This window comes from Passer domesticus, chromosome 10 (genome assembly GCF_036417665.1).
Source record: "Passer domesticus isolate bPasDom1 chromosome 10, bPasDom1.hap1, whole genome shotgun sequence".
In the NCBI taxonomy this organism is placed as follows: domain Eukaryota; kingdom Metazoa; phylum Chordata; class Aves; order Passeriformes; family Passeridae; genus Passer; species Passer domesticus.
This window is the reverse complement of record NC_087483.1, coordinates 10,480,978-10,496,753: the sequence shown is the minus strand read 5'-3', so window position 1 is coordinate 10,496,753 and position 15,776 is coordinate 10,480,978. Positions and strand designations below refer to the sequence as shown.

The 15,776-nt window shown below is 41.4% G+C and overlaps 1 protein-coding gene across 6 annotated transcripts in view; it reads left to right on the top strand.

Moving 5' to 3' along the window:
- DIP2A (disco interacting protein 2 homolog A) overlaps window positions 1–15,776 on the top strand; it is a 75,928-nt gene that overhangs the window by 58,974 nt on the left and 1,178 nt on the right. For 2 of the 6 annotated variants that reach the window (XM_064433740.1, XM_064433737.1), the window contains 20 exons: window positions 998–1,134; window positions 1,592–1,672; window positions 1,861–1,988; window positions 2,974–3,088; window positions 4,221–4,422; window positions 4,547–4,656; window positions 4,780–4,860; window positions 5,909–6,032; window positions 6,295–6,416; window positions 6,699–6,810; window positions 7,028–7,137; window positions 7,240–7,370; window positions 7,866–8,034; window positions 9,217–9,387; window positions 11,438–11,467; window positions 11,886–11,947; window positions 12,500–12,557; window positions 13,253–13,327; window positions 13,601–13,775; window positions 15,442–15,565. In XM_064433740.1, coding sequence (XP_064289810.1) covers window positions 998–1,134; window positions 1,592–1,672; window positions 1,861–1,988; window positions 2,974–3,088; window positions 4,221–4,422; window positions 4,547–4,656; window positions 4,780–4,860; window positions 5,909–6,032; window positions 6,295–6,416; window positions 6,699–6,810; window positions 7,028–7,137; window positions 7,240–7,370; window positions 7,866–8,034; window positions 9,217–9,387; window positions 11,438–11,467; window positions 11,886–11,947; window positions 12,500–12,557; window positions 13,253–13,327; window positions 13,601–13,775; window positions 15,442–15,565 — 2,317 coding nt within the window. Of the gene's footprint in view, window positions 1–997; window positions 1,135–1,591; window positions 1,673–1,860; window positions 1,993–2,973; window positions 3,089–3,986; window positions 4,074–4,220; window positions 4,423–4,546; window positions 4,657–4,779; window positions 4,861–5,908; window positions 6,033–6,294; window positions 6,417–6,698; window positions 6,811–7,027; window positions 7,138–7,239; window positions 7,371–7,865; window positions 8,035–9,216; window positions 9,388–11,437; window positions 11,468–11,885; window positions 11,948–12,499; window positions 12,558–13,252; window positions 13,328–13,600; window positions 13,776–15,441; window positions 15,566–15,776 lie in introns of those variants that run through there. The other 4 variants (XM_064433738.1, XM_064433739.1, XR_010368975.1 and 1 more) reach the window with 4 other exon arrangements.

Sequence of the window (15,776 nt, the reverse complement as noted above, 5' to 3'; positions counted from 1 at the left end):
TATTTTTTTTTTTACTTGGTCAGGGTGATAGGGTTGTCCTTTGGCTTCGTGGATGGAGCATCATTTAGGGACTGCAGGCTGATCCGTTGTTTTTTCCGTGTTTGTGAATGCAGTGAGGGCTGTACATTTGTAAATGCCCACAAACTGTGCTTTCTCCAGTTACTAACACTTCTCTTTGCATCATTGTTTAAGTGTTATATACAGAGTTCTGATGTTTGCTCAAGTTATTTCCTGTAGTAATAAACTATTTTGTCAGTACCAGTTTACCACTTGAGTTTTATTTTTTCCTCCTAAATTGCAAAATGTGGGGTTTTGCATGACTGGTATTTCATACTGTAGGTTTTAATTCCAGACATCTAGTTCACACCTAAAATGTCCAGAAACTGTACTAGAATTTGAGTAGCATCTCTTTACTTGGTTACCCAAAGTTATCATTGCATGGTTCCAAACAATTGCTAATAACTGCTAGTTGTTCTGATAGGTAATTTTTATGAAACCAAGATAATTTAGAGGTTGATTTATTGGTAGGGTGAATAATGGTCTCACCTTTTCAGACCTAGGATGCTGGCAATTGTAAGACTTCTCTAAGGTTTGAAAATGTACCCACAGATCTATTTCACCAGCACTCCTTGGTCCATGCAGGCAGCAGAGTTGGCTTTGCCATGTTTATTTTGTATTGACCTGGGTAGATTTATTGATTTCTTTCTTGATCTTGAATCTTACACTCCCTCAGTCCATTGTGCCTTGGATTCAGCTGCAGCTGATGTGGAGGCTGTGAAGTGCTGTAAGAAAAAAGCACTGCATTTGTGAAGTTAATCTTGGAGAGCAGATTGCACAGGCTGTCAAGAAGCTAAAGTGAGCTCTCTTACAGGCTGTGATTTTGCTGTAGCTGATGAATAATTGATACTAAAATCTTTATCTGTCAGTGACAGAGCACCACGTGTGTCAGCTGCTGGAGCAGACTAACACTGTGGTTCTGTGTTCTTCCTCCATGCAGCCAGCATGTGTGTTGTGAAGGTGGATGGGACTCCTTATCTGTGTAAAGCTGATGAGGTTGGAGAAATATGTGTGAATTCAGGAGCAACTGGGACAGCATATTTTGGCCTCCTTGGAATCACCAAGAATGTATTTGAGGTTTGGATTTCTTTTTAATTGTTATATTTCTAGTATTTATTCTTGTAATTAGAATTATTTTTTCCTTAAAGGTCTTTTCTATGTGTGTGTGTGTTTTATTGTTTTGTTTGGTTTTTTAGTTAGTTAGAAAAAAGCCCTGGCCAGGTACACTTTGCTTCATTCATAGAATCATTACAAGAAGACATTCTGTCTCTTAAAACCAAACATACCAAGTGTCATCTGCAGTCAGTCAGCTGCTTCTGTATTCCACAGTTCAGCGTAGTGCCTATGTGAGCATTTAAATTTATCTTAGCTCTGAATTAACACAGTGGTCTTATGTGTAGTTACCTGAAGGCATTTCAATCTTTCTGCCCATATTTTTCCTTGCAGTGGTACCTCATTTCATGTATTCTGGCAGTAAAGGAGTGAAAATCCTTATCAGTCCAGTGAGTGTCTGAATCCTTCTGTGTTCTTCCAGGCCATCCCAGTGACAGCAGCTGGCATGCCTGTATCAGACCAGCCCTTCACAAGAACAGGATTGCTTGGCTTTGTGGGTCCTGTAAGTGTGAACAAGCCCTACTTTGTCCTGCCTCCCAACTCTAAATTGCTGCCCCTGAATTCAGCTGGAATTTGTGTCAGGGCACTGACCTCCTATAGATCCCGAGAGCATTGTTGTCTTGAGTCTGGCTTGTATTGCCAGGCTGAGGAGGTTTTTCTGCTGTGTTTCTAATCTTTACTTCCTTTCAGGACTATTTGGTGTTTGTGGTGGGGAAATTGGATGGCTTGATGACAGTCAGTGGCCGCAGGCACAATGCAGATGATGTGGTAGCCACTGCATTGGCAGTTGAACCCATGAAGTTTGTCTACCGGGGAAGGTGAGTGCATTAAAAACTTCAGTGCTGCTGGTTGGGCTTTGCTGCTCTTTTTTTTAACCCACACATAGTCATCAAGTAACACAGCACAAAGAGGAGCAATGCATGTGAACTTCTTCATGTGTATTTTGTAGGAAAGTTAGCACTAGGTTGTGAATTTGGTTGTTCCTACTAACTTGAAAGGTAAATATGACACCTGCTTTGTGCATAATAGATTTTAAATTACTTTCACACAGTACAAAGGTAGATCTTAAAGTGTCTGTTTAAAACTTACTTCAAGGCTTCTCTCAAGGCTCTCAAAAGAAGCTCATATGCTGGATGTAAAACACTTCTGTCCCCTGAGCCTTTTGGGTGGATGAGGGAGGAACTGTGCAGCCTGTTCTAAAGACCAAACCAGGATGCTGAAGGACCCTCAGAGTTAATGTATTGTATCACCAACCTGAGTGCTCTTCAGTGGTCCATGGCTCAGTGTCCAGATGGAGATCAATGACAAATGGAATCTCTGAGTTCAGACTGGGGCCAGTCCAGACTGAGGCATTATTAATATTTTATCCTAGAAGAGGCAAGCCTAAAACTAAGATAATTCCCCAATGGGAGTTAAGTATTTTTCAGTGCAAGCGCCTGGTGGTCAATAATTTGGCATAGTTGTCTTCCAGAAGGGGCATTGTATGTAGGGGCTACAAGTCTAGTGTGCATGATGGAGTTCTGTCGGCAAGGCTTGCACACCCCCAACATGTATGGAACTTGCCTATCAGACACGTGCTACGTGAGTGACTGCAAATCCACCTGACCCCCAGCAGAAAGCAATTACAGCAAGGAACCCACATGTGCTCTAAATCTTTCTGTGATTTTGTGATGATGTGGCATGAATAATGCTTGTGTGTGTGAAGCAGTGCCACGAGAGGTTGCAGCCATTCCCGTGTGATGATAAGCCGTGCTCTGTTCACCCTGTGTGCATCCTATCATTCTTCTGTCCTTTGTGTTTTAGGATAGCAGTGTTTTCTGTGCCCGTGTTGCATGATGATCGGATAGTGCTTGTGGCAGAGCAACGCCCTGACGCCTCAGAGGAGGATAGTTTTCAGTGGATGAGCAGGGTTCTACAGGTAGTCAGTCTGTCCTTTTCTCTTTTCAGGTGAATAAGGCTGATGCATGAAATGAGAATACTAGAGCTCTATTTTTTTTTTCCCCATAAGCAAAACCTATCAGTATAACTACAGAGAGCTGTAATAAGATAATTTTTTCAGGGTTCAGAATTAAGAGAATTTTGTAAAAAGTAAGACTTTATCTCAGAATGTATTTTTAACTTCCTACGACTAGGATTCTCAAAGGCCTAAAGGTGATGGGTTTTGTTTGGGTCAATGCTACTGATCAATCTCTTCTGATTTCATACTGAGAGTTACCTCTGAAAATATGCACAAGTATTTTGCCAAGTATCAGAACAGTCCCAAAAGCTCTTTTATCACTAAAAACCTTATTCTAGGTCTGCAACAAGAAGTATTAGAACTTCTTCCCTTAATTATTTCACTGTATTTTCTTGGGGATGAAAGACAGGAGGAAAGGGAACTGTGGTAGATCTGCATTTGCAGATTTTAGAATTAATCAGTTCTCAGGAAGTGAAAAAGGAAAGATCAATTATGGAAGACTCTGGGGACAAATGAAGGGAAGGATCCAGAGAACAACATAAAGGAAGTTTGCCCTTAAGAGTAAGGCAGTTGAGTAATAATGGTTTCTGTCTAATTTCAGCTCTTCTTTTTGGAGAGAATATCTGGTATTGGGAGAAAATATTTTTATTTCTGTTTTTAGAAGTGTCATAGCTAAAAGAGACACTTAAGGTTTAGGCAGCAAAGATGCTTCCCTCCTAAATTTTGTGAGTTTTATGTTCTACTGCGCTTTTGTGATTGTGCCATACATGCTAAATTTGCTGTGATATAACTTTGGCTTTTGAAAATCTCTGCACTTTTTGCCCACTTTTAAGAGACTTTCCTAATCCCTGATGTGCAGGTGGCATCCCCTTGATAGAGGGCACAAGCAAAATCCTGGGTCTGCTCCTGCTCCCATTGAAGTCATGGCACAGCTTCTATGAGTTCAGTGAGTGCAGAATTGGACCCTTTATTTGCAAATTGTGGTGCAAGTAAAAATTTTAATGTTATAAATTAATTGAATTCAAATTCTTCCTCTAGCTACATCCCAGTTGATAATGTGGAATGTTTGTTTGTTTTTTTAATTTCTCTGAAGGCAATTGATAGCATTCACCAAGTAGGTGTGTACTGCCTTGCCTTGGTGCCAGCCAACACTTTGCCAAAGGCTCCACTGGGAGGAATTCATATTTCAGAAACCAAGCAGCGCTTTCTGGAGGGTGCTCTGCATCCCTGTAACGTCTTGATGTGTCCCCACACCTGTGTCACCAACCTGCCCAAGCCTCGGCAGAAGCAGCCAGGTGAGGAAACCTGACTGTGTGCTGGTTCTGCCAGACCTGTGTTGTGTGGGGCTCCTGCAGGCTGAACTGCTGCTTGTTCCTAGGTTGTTTTTCCTCATTTTGCTCTGTTCTTTTCAAAATGCAGATGTTGGTCCTGCGTCAATGATTGTAGGAAACCTCGTAGCTGGCAAGAGGATTGCACAAGCCTCGGGGAGAGATGTTAGCCAGCTGGAGGACAATGACCAGGCAAGAAAGGTGACACTGGGGTCCTGGTATTATCAAATATTTGAATTAGCTTATTCAGAATGAGAGAAGACCGGGAAATAAACCTGAGGTACTTCAACTGAATTTGAGTGTCTTCTTTTTCTTCCCTTTCAGTTCCTGTATTTAGCAGATGTTCTTCAGTGGCGAGCTCAGACAACTCCAGATCATCCACTCTTCCTTCTGTTGAATTCCAAGGTAAGATGCACTTTAGGTCATACTTGGAGATTAAGACCAAAGCAAAAGATTATTAGATTCTAAGAAAATTCCCTCTAGAAGTCTTTTCCTGAAGTGCTGGATATTATTTTAATGAAGCAGACAAAAATTGCTAGTTAGTAAGCAGCATAAATTTTTCCACTTCTGGAATTTTATGTCATATGTTTTATTCCACTTCTGGAATTTCAGTATGCAGTCTGCCTAGCTTAAAACATTGCAATAATTGCATTTCCTGCCAGAACACAACTTTTGTCATATTAATGGAAGCCATGATTCTGTCTTCATCATTCCTGAGCACAAGTGTTAACTGTAAGTCAGAAATAGAGGATTTTGTGATAAGATCTAGAGCCTAAGTAGAGAGCCCTTGGGACAGCTTTGGAGTCACATTTTCCAGGAGCACTGTCACACCCTGCAGGGGATACTGATGCCTTGCCCTGGGCTAGGCTGTGCCCTCAAAAAGGATGGCACATAGAGTGACAGTAAGAGCCCAGGGACAAATTTGGTCTGCCTTGTGCTGTGCTGTGCTGCAGACAGGAGTCTTCCAGAAAGTCCAGCAGCAGTCAGGAAGCAAGTCCTTCACTTTGGGAAGGATTTGTAGGTCTCATTCAGAAGGGCAAAAGGGTTTAGAACATAGTTCAAACTTTCTAACTTTTCTTTTGAAACTGTGTTTTAGCAGAAGAAATAGTTTCAACATGGTTATTGTTGAATTTGATTTAATTGATTGAATTCTCTAAGAGTAAAGAAGATTTTGAGGGAGATTTTCTAGTATGAAGCAGCCCTTTCCCAAGTCACTTTGTTCAGGCAAGTTACCCTTGACACAGACTCTGTAAAAGGAAGCACAAACCTTGGGCACAAAGAAAAATGCTGTCTTAAATAGCTGAAGACTGATGAGCTACTGTGCTATATGTTGCTGTGTTCACATGTCTCCAGGAGAAACCCTTTTGATTTACCCCTTTCCCTGTCAATATCCAAGTCACTGAGCTGCTGCTGCTCCTGTAAAGGTTTCTGCAGTCTCTTGTGTCCTGTGCAGGGTACTGTAGCCAGCACTGCCTCGTGCATCCAGCTGCACAAGAGGGCAGAGAGAGTGGCAGTCGCGCTGCTGGAGAAGGGACGGCTGAATGTTGGTGACCACGTGGCCCTGGTTTACCCTCCAGGTAAAGCAACACAGCAGAACCCACAATCACACAGTACAGGAAAAGAAGTTCTGTCTGTTAATTGCATTGTAATAATTTTTGCTAGTTCTTAAATGCAAAACATTTTAAACTGGGTGTAGAACGGCCTGTTGATTTGAACAGATACTTGTGACAAATCTTTGCATCTTAATAACACAAATCAGTGTGCATTTTGATTTTGGTGAAAGAATTTGGCCTATTGATCTGATAAAAATTACTTTAATTTCACAAATATCCTTTCCAGGAGTAGACTTGATAGCAACTTTCTATGGCTGTTTGTATGCTGGCTGTGTTCCCATCACTGTCCGCCCACCTCATCCACAGAACCTTGCTACCACTCTGCCCACTGTCAAAATGATTGTAGAGGTAGGTGAGACATTCCTCTCCTCGTGCTTTTGGGGAGTGGTGAATGGTTGATGCAGCCTGATGAATTGCTTTGCCACAGTCATTGTAAAATAAGCTAGAAAATAAATATTCAGTTTGCTGTGTCTGAGTCAGTAATGACTTCTTCAGAAAATCATTTAAAATGGTTTTTTATTGTTGTGATTTATTTTGTTCTGTTTCCAATTACTTTCTTCATCATCTTACATGATTTTGAGCATGCACTCCCTGATTTTAACAATGGTCTTAATGCTTTACCTTTTGCAGGTCAGTAAGTCTGCATGTATACTGACCACCCAAGCTATAATGAAACTGCTCAGGTCCAAGGAGGCTGCAGCAGCTGTAGATATTAAAACGTGGCCCACTATTTTGGATACAGGTATGATAGCCAAAATGGAAATAGTTTGAAGAGTAATTTATGTATTTTGCAACAGCACAACAGCCTGATTGAGTGGATGTGTTGTGCATTGAGTTAAAATAGCTGTCCAGAAACTGTAGGGAAGATCTGATGATAATGCTGTACAGATACATTTTTTGTCCTGTGCCTGTTTACCAAATTAATACGGTACTCTCCTCTACTTACACATTTAAAATAGATGATATGCCTAAAAAGAAGCTGGCTAGTGTTTTCAGACCTACATCTCCAGATATGCTGGCATACTTGGACTTCAGTGTGTCTACTACTGGTATATTAGCAGGAGTAAAGGTACAGTAACAAGAAATAAGCATGTTTTATTCCTTTATAAAGAGATATGTAAAACCCTTTTTGTAGAAGAAGGTCCCTGAGAGGTGCTGTTTTCCTCTGCAGATGTCACACGCAGCCACAAGTGCCTTATGTCGCTCGATCAAGCTCCAGTGTGAGCTGTACCCATCCCGACAGATTGCCATCTGCCTGGACCCCTACTGTGGCCTGGGCTTTGCACTGTGGTGCTTGTGCAGGTACGGCTCTGGAGCTCTGCCTCTCCTCTCTACAACCCCAGGGAATGGGTGAAACTGCCAAAGAAACCCAAATTCACCTTTTTATCAATAGTTCAGAAAACACCTTTTGCGATAAGAAAATCCATTTAAGTCAGTTAGTTACTAGAATAACTTCAGGTTTTCAAGTGGAATTAATTGCATGCCAAATTTAAGGAAGAAAAAAAAAGGATTTCACTGTCTGTTTCACATTGATTAAGTAAATCCTTTTGAAGTATTTTGAGATTAAACCATATGTTTTGACAAGACCTTTAGGGTGTTCACTGCAAGATTGGTATGCAGTAAGAAATACTGCTAGAGGAAGCACTTAAATGTTTCTTAAAATGAGTGAGTCTTGACTTGATTCTACCAGATACCTACTCTAATGCAGCACATTGCACAAAACTGCAAATTTTTTTGCCTTTTAATACACACATTAATGAATTAATTTTTCATATTCCTATTGTTTCCTCTCCCCAGCATATATTCAGGTCACCAGTCCATCCTGGTGCCTCCTCTGGAGCTGGAGAGCAATGTGTCCCTGTGGCTGTCTGCTGTCAGCCAGTACAAAGTGCGTGTCACCTTCTGCTCCTACTCCGTGATGGAGATATGCACCAAAGGCCTTGGGACTCAGACTGATGTTCTCCGGGTGAGTGGGCTTCATCCTTCCACATTCTGACACAAACACCCATCTATCTTTCCAAAAATATTTCATTTTGGCTTGGAGAAGATGAGGTTTTAAATTTCCCATGAGAGCCTTCCATTATGACTTGATTTTTGGGGAGTTTTGAGACTGCTGGAAGACTCAGCTTCCATGTTTCTGGTGGAGGAAAAAAAAGTCTTACATTTTCTGTTATTTGTGCAGCCTCTGGGCTGCTGGATGTTTTTGAGATTTTGGACAAAATACATAGCAAGCTATCAACTTGTTTGTCTCTGAGACAAGAAAAAAGCCAGCACCAAACAAAAAAAATCCCAGATAAATCACACACCAACAGAAGGAAAAATCCCAAAGCCCCACCAAACACAAAAAACCTCACCCCAAACAGCCAAAAGAAAAAAAACTCAGCAAATCTCACTTACTTTTAGATATCACTTGATACCAAAAGTGTTAAGTTCTAAAATGGATATAATCTTCCCTGTCCTGGAAGTGTTCCAGGCCAGGTTGGATGTGGCTTGGAGCAGCCTGATCTAGAGAAAGGTGTCACTGCTCCTGCAGAGGGGTTGGAATGAGATGAGCCTTAAAGTCCTTTCTTTCCTACCCAAAGCATATGCTGTATGATTCTTTGATACCTAACATCAGTTATACTCTAATACATCTGTTTATTTTGGAGGGAAATCTCTCAACTGAGATTTAATTTCCTTAAAGAGGAAGGATCATTCCCACAGCTGTAGTAACTCAGCTGCCCAGGATTTCCCCTGGGAATGTGTGGCACCTCCTTCACAAAAAGTGGTTGCATTGTGTGCTCTCAATAAAAACAAAAAGTCTTGTTCCACTGGACCTCACCAAAAGGAATCCTGGCCCACAGCCAGTTGCTCCAGGTTCACATTCCCATTGAGAGGAGCTGGTGATGTCTGGGACACTTAAACTGTGCAGTGCTGGGAGCCAGCAGGTCCCTGACCAGCCCAGCCCTGTGGCAAAATGACATTCCAGAGGTTTTTCAGCCCAAAATGCTGAGTGACCGTGTTGCAGCTACACGGTGTCTGTAGTGTTAAAACAGTTCATGCCTTACCCTAGTGCTTTCGAAGCCGTTCTGTTGCACAAATAAACCAGTTTATTTCTAGAACTGCTGCCTTTGAAGTGACAGTGTTTGTTCTCCCTGCCACCCTCCAGATGAAGGGGGTCAACCTGTCCTGCGTGCGCACCTGCATGGTGGTGGCAGAGGAGAGACCCAGGATCACCCTCACCCAGTCATTCTCCAAGCTCTTCAAAGACCTGGGCCTGTCTGCTCGTGCTGTCAGCACCACCTTTGGGTGCAGGGTCAACGTAGCAATTTGCTTACAGGTGAGCTTAAACTGCTTCTTCCTTACACAGAATCTCTTGGTAGAAAATCTTATTCAGGTGAATACATTTCTTTTTGTAATGAGCTAGAGCTCCACTGCTTGCTTGCTTCATCACCCAGTTAAATTAAGTTTTGTAATAAGATGTTTAATGTTATGTTGATTATGATATAGTCACTTTTCTGTACTAATTGACCACTTGATTTGCTTTTTTTAATCCAGAGGGTCAGTACTAAGAAACTTGTTTCCTTCCTACTATGCATTAAATAAACAGCTTCCTGTACATAAATATGACATGTTACAAGCAATGCTGTTTCAGCTTTTGTGTGATTCAGGTTTTGTCTTGTTTTGTATAATGTGGAATTAAATGTGGAAGACAGAATTTCACAAATAAGACCCAGGAAAATCGACACAGTTGGCAGGGCTTTTTTTATTTTTAAAGATCTCAAATGAGTATGAGCAACACGCAGATATTTTTGTCTCACCTTGTGTGAGAGCTGGACTGTTTTTTTTTTACTTTAAGTTGTGAAATTGGAATATTTGAGAGGGAGGATATGCCCATAAAGTACTCAGCCATGCTTCACAGTCTGGAGATAATGACATTCTGTGGGCCAGAACCACCTTTGATATCTTAGTATTCATACTAAGCTGATAATAATCTTTTATGTGTAATTTAGCCAGATGAAATCTAACTTTTTTAATTAGGTATTTGTTTTCCAATCAGGAGATTAAAAAGCATACATACATAATAAACATATATATATATTTATATTCTAAAATTTACCTGAAAAGTCAGCTATTAAGTAGGACTGGAAGGTGGGAAAAGCACCCTGGAGTTTGGAGGATCTTGAGTTAGTAAATAAAGTGCTCAGGTTTCAGGTGAGGCAGTATGTAGCTTTGTATGTGGGGAATATTTTAGGGGGCACATGATTAAGTATGTGTAATTATAAATTTAATCTCCAGTTTTCTTGGTATGGATTACACTTAATAAAATAGGATTCTATGAAAATTGCTACTGTACTTCTGCAAAACGTTGTTTTTCCTTTTTTTTTCCCCTTCCTGGTGCCCACTAGATAAAGAAAAGCCTTTTTAGCTCTCAGAATATATTACAGTGTTCTAGGTTTCCTACAAGAGAGATATTCTGGGACATGAGTTACTTCAATATGTTGCCATTCACAATTGTTTCCTTAGTTTCTATAGTTTCTTTCACAATTAAAGGAGAAAGGATTTTTAACAAGACCAAGCCAAATGGCTATAAAGAAATGTCAGAGTGATTTTATAAATCAGTAGGTGGAAAAACAGGAAGGATGCACATGAAATCAAGATGACTGCAAATTAAGATTTTAACATTGAATAAAGCTGCCAAGTGTGAAAGAATAGCTTTCCAAATTGCCTGTGTGAATAAAAATTTCAAAAGCCAGTTTGGGATAAAGGGGTGAGAAACAGTTTTTCTGCAGAATATTGAATGGCAACATGAAAAGTACTCCAAAAAACCTCAGTGTGGAATACAGGACTGCTGGGCAGTTAAACTTCCCATTCATTTTATGCCTTTTTCATCTCTCTTTTCCATTCTTGAGACCCTTTCTAGTGGGAGGGGTTTTCTACCCCTTTTCTCCCATTCTGCCAAAGCGATACCTCCATTAGACTTTTTAAATCAGATTTAAATGAATGTAAATGACTGACCAAAGTTTTGATACAAATTAGCAGGCTAAATACATGTCTTGCAGGCCTGCTAAACTGGTTCACTGAGGTGTTTCTGAAGCTGTAAACAGTCTTACAGAGGGAGAAGGGATTTATTGTAAAGCAGTGTATGAGTTGCTGTAGCCTTCTTTTGTTACGTGATCTTAGACTTGCATAAAAGTGCCAAGCTCCTAAATAATCTGAAATGGAAATTTTCTTTTCATTCTAAAACAGTGTAGTTTTGTTTTCTGTCTTACTGTGTGTATCTTATGTTTCCAGTGCCTCTTTGTTTGTATTTTCTTTTTTTTCCCCTTTCTCTCTGTTTCCCACACTTTGATGGCCTCTGTTACTTCTGTTTGTGGTCCTGCTGTCAGCCAAACAGGCTGGGCAAGCTGGCTGAACAGGTATAGTGATGCATGTGTGCTTGTCACGTCCTAAAATCCATCTGCTTCTGCAGTGTTAGGAACTAGGCCCACATAGGTTTGTGCTTACATCCTTTTGCACTGGCTATGTGGGTTATATACAGCAGGTGCTTACTCAAATAAAATCCTAAAAGCTGAATTTTAAATCTAAAAATTTTGCAAACTTAGACTTACCTGTACTACGTACTTCACCTGTGCATTCATTGACTGATTCCATAAATAGCAAAGGTCTACACTAGTCACTGTAGAATGGGGGGCTACTTTATTTCTTGGACATTAGGGAAATGCTTTGTAAGTGTCAGTAAAAAAGGGAGAGAAATTTGTGAATTTACGTGGCTGTGAGAATGAAAGCAGGGTGTTGTGGCTTCTGCTGAATTTGTCTCTTGCTCCTTATTCTTAGGGCACAGCAGGACCAGATCCAACAACAGTCTATGTAGATATGAGAGCACTTCGACATGACAGGTACAGTCTGTGTTAAAGCATTAACTCTTCAGTGGCTGTGGAGAACAAACTTGACCCTCATTGCACCGGTTTATTGAATTATCCTTGGCAGCAGCCAGCTGACTCCCTCCCTGCCTGTGCTGTGCAATTCCAAGAAATCTGCTCCCTAACAATCCCAAGTGGAAATAGCACAGTTAGAATCTCCCTTAGTCTTTTTTTTATTCTTCCTTCAAACCAAAACAACTCTGTTCCTCAGCATTCCCTGAGTGGCAAACAGAACATAGCAGGAACTCTGCAGCTGTAACAGGAACCACGGGGTGTACTGGTGAGCACAGGCTGCTGGGTTGGAGTGTCATGGAAGAGCCCAAAGCAGCAGTGGAAGACAGAGGGGCTGTCTCCCGAGAGAAAGCGCCTCCGCTACAAGAGTGCAAGCAGTCTCTCTTAAATACAGTCATTGTCATCTCTTAGGGAGAAAATTCCCTGAGAGAAAAAGGAAAACAAAAAAAGAAAAAAAATCCTAATCTCCAGCAGTTCTTAAAGCTTTGTACAAATGTGTTCCTCTTATTTTCTCAGGGTGCGTTTGGTAGAGAGAGGTTCTCCACACAGTCTGCCACTTATGGAGTCTGGGAAGGTGAGAGACAGTTCCTTCCTCCTAACAGAATCAAGGAATGGTTTGGGTTGGAAAGGACTTCAAAGCTCATCTCATTCCAGTCCCTGTCTGCCATGGGTGGGGGGACACCTTCCACTAGTCCAGGTTGCTCCAAGCCCTGTCCAACCAGGCCTTGGACACTTCCAGGGGTGAGGTAGCCACAGCCTTCTCTGGACAACCTTTACCAGCCAGGGCCTCACCACCCTCACAGGGGAGAATTCTTCCCAGCATCTACTCTAAAACTCCTGTTTCACTTGAAAGCCATTATGACACTCACTATGTCCTCATGGCCCTCACCTGGGTGGGGAGCTGCGTCACCTGGATCTCATTAAAGAATGTGTGGGATGAGATTGGCTAACCAGAATGTGTCCAGGAGAACAGGTTGTGATTGAGCAGTTAAGTGAAACCAGGTGCATGACATGAAGCAATAGGATAAATTGCAACCATCAAAACAAATCTGAGGCCTTCACATGGAAGGCATTTTCTAGGTGTGAAACCAACGCTGAAGCTGCAAAATGGCTGCTCAGAGTTAGAATTATTTAACAAGTTAAACATCTGTAGTAGGAAAACATGGTTAGTGTCTGTGGTGTAGAAAGGGAAGCACAGACTGTTGATTTGTGACTAACTTTTCTTTTGATGAATCCATTTTCTTAACTTCTGTTTGCTTCTTATTTGAGATTCTCCCGGGAGTAAAGGTCATCATAGCACACACAGAAACCAAGGGACCTCTGGGAGACTCGCATTTAGGAGAGGTAAAGATTTGCTACTGTTGTGCTGTGTTTGTGGGCAGTGATGTGCCACATCAATACCTCCTGTTAGATAAATGCCTTCCTTTAATTGCCTACCCAGTTACATGTATATAAAACTCCTTTTCTCTGGTCAGAAGTTAATACTTTCAATAAAACTGCCATTTTGGAATAGTCAAAATTGTCAGTGAAACAGATCTTTTAAATCAATTAACGATGCTGTCTGTGTCTGGCAAAATAAGCTGTGTTCATTCCAGCTGGGCTTGGTTTATCCCCTAGATTTGGGTGAGCAGCCCCCACAACGCCACTGGCTACTACACGGTGTACGGAGAGGAAGCGCTGCACGCCGATCACTTCACGGCTCGCCTGAGCTTCGGGGACACGCAGACCGTGTGGGCTCGCACCGGCTACCTGGGCTTCCTGCGCAGGACCGAGCTCACCGACGCCAGCGGGGGTGAGAGCAGCACCTGCTCCTGCAGGGCACGGGGTCGGGCTCCTGGGGGCTGGGCCAGCAGAGACTGGGCTGTCCAGCTGGCTTGTACTGGCCTCCACCACAGAAAACTCGTGCGTTAAGGAGGAGATGTTTTGCATTTGTGAAGGTCCCAGGACGAGGGAAGAGGTCAATCTGACTCCCAGGTTCTCAGAAGGCTGATTTATTGCATTACAATATTATATTGTATTATACTAAAGAAAATACTGTACTAAAAGAATAGAGAAAAAGATACATCAGAAGGCTAGAAAAGAATGAATAATAAAAACCTGTGACTCCTCAGAGAGTCCGACAAAACTGGCTGTGATTGTTTATCCAGCATGTGAATTGTTTTTTTTCTTAATGACCAATCTCCGTATTGCATTCCAAAGCAGCAAAACACACTCTGAGGCTTCTCAGCTTCTTGGGAGAAAAAATCCTGGGCAAAGAGGATTTTTCAGAAGATATCATGGTGACATAGATGTTCTATCATTCAGCAGGTTCAGGACATGCACAGACACCAGTGAATTTGCAGTCTTTCAGAAGCTAAAGGTCTAGAGGAGAAACTTTCCTATATAGAAAATAAATTATTAATCTTGGGGCTTTTTTGTCTAAGCCAAGATATCTACACTTGGGAAGAGTTTATCTTCTATTTGCTCTGTTCAGATACAGAATACAAAGCAGATATAGCTCTTGATTATCATATATGTAAAGAAATAAGTCTCTGAACATTCTAAGGAAAGGAGTTTGAATGCTTGTAACTTAGTAACAAATCTATATTGCTCTTTTTCTGTGATTGGGGCTTAAATGAATTGTGTCCACATGAGTAATATCAGTGTCCTAACTGATCTCACTGAAAAATAATGGCAAGTTTTTGTGCCTTGTAGCTTTCTGAAAAATCACATATCACAGAGATTTTTATCATCATGTAACAGTGTCAGTTGTCCTTTAGTTTTTAAGAGGCTTTGGGCAGTGAATTTACACTATACATGAAATACAACTTCCCAGCATGATTTTCACCTCCAGTAACACAACTAAGCAAGACTATAAAATAGTTCACAAAGAAATAGCAAAATTTAACTGAGCAGAGTTACAAGGATGAATGTGGAGAGTGTGTCCTTCAGGTTAGGATCTAGGAGAACTTTGCTTATTTAACCTGGTGAAGCTGAGGCTGTGCAGAGGACAGAGTTGTTCTTACTGTGTAAACCGTGGCATCTTAAGAAACTGAGTAGAGTTTTGCTGGCATGAGGACAAGTGTGTATAAGCTGGTGTTAAAAAGAAAAAAGAGTTAAATCTGGGAATTGAAAAAGTGGTTGTGCGATGAAAGTAAAGTTCTCTGGTAAGAATAGTGAAACAGAAAGATGTTTTAACAGTGGATTTTACTTGGGTTTATGAACAGAGGTTACATTACATGAGAGAAAGGACAGAACTGGATGACGCAGAAATTCTTTTCATTGTGGTTTCAGTTGCTTTGAGTCACAGGCAGAAGTACTACATGAGTTTTTAATTCTTTAAGATGCTGGAGCTTGCATTATAGACTTTCCCCTAGTAAGCACTGGGAACATCTTAGAAGGTCAGGAGTAAGCACATACAAGTGACTGTGTTTGTCCTGCAGCTGTGATGGTGTTGAAATGTGTGTGCTGTCTTGCAGAGAGGCACGATGCCTTGTATGTGGTGGGCTCTTTGGATGAAACCCTGGAGCTCAGAGGAATGAGGTACCACCCCATCGACATAGAAACCTCTGTCATCAGGGCACATAAGAGCATTGCAGAATGGTAAGAGCCACAGCATTATTCCTCTGTATCATTTTATTGCTTCTAAAGCAGAAGAACTTGTTAGTTCCTTGGCAGTGGTGGAATGCACACCTGTGGGTGTGGTAAACACATCTCAAGGATTTCATGGATGATGTCTTCTCACATGTGTTATTCCCATTTGGCCCTAGTGAGTTATGTATATCATTGGCTGTAGGTCCTCTCCAGCCTCAAA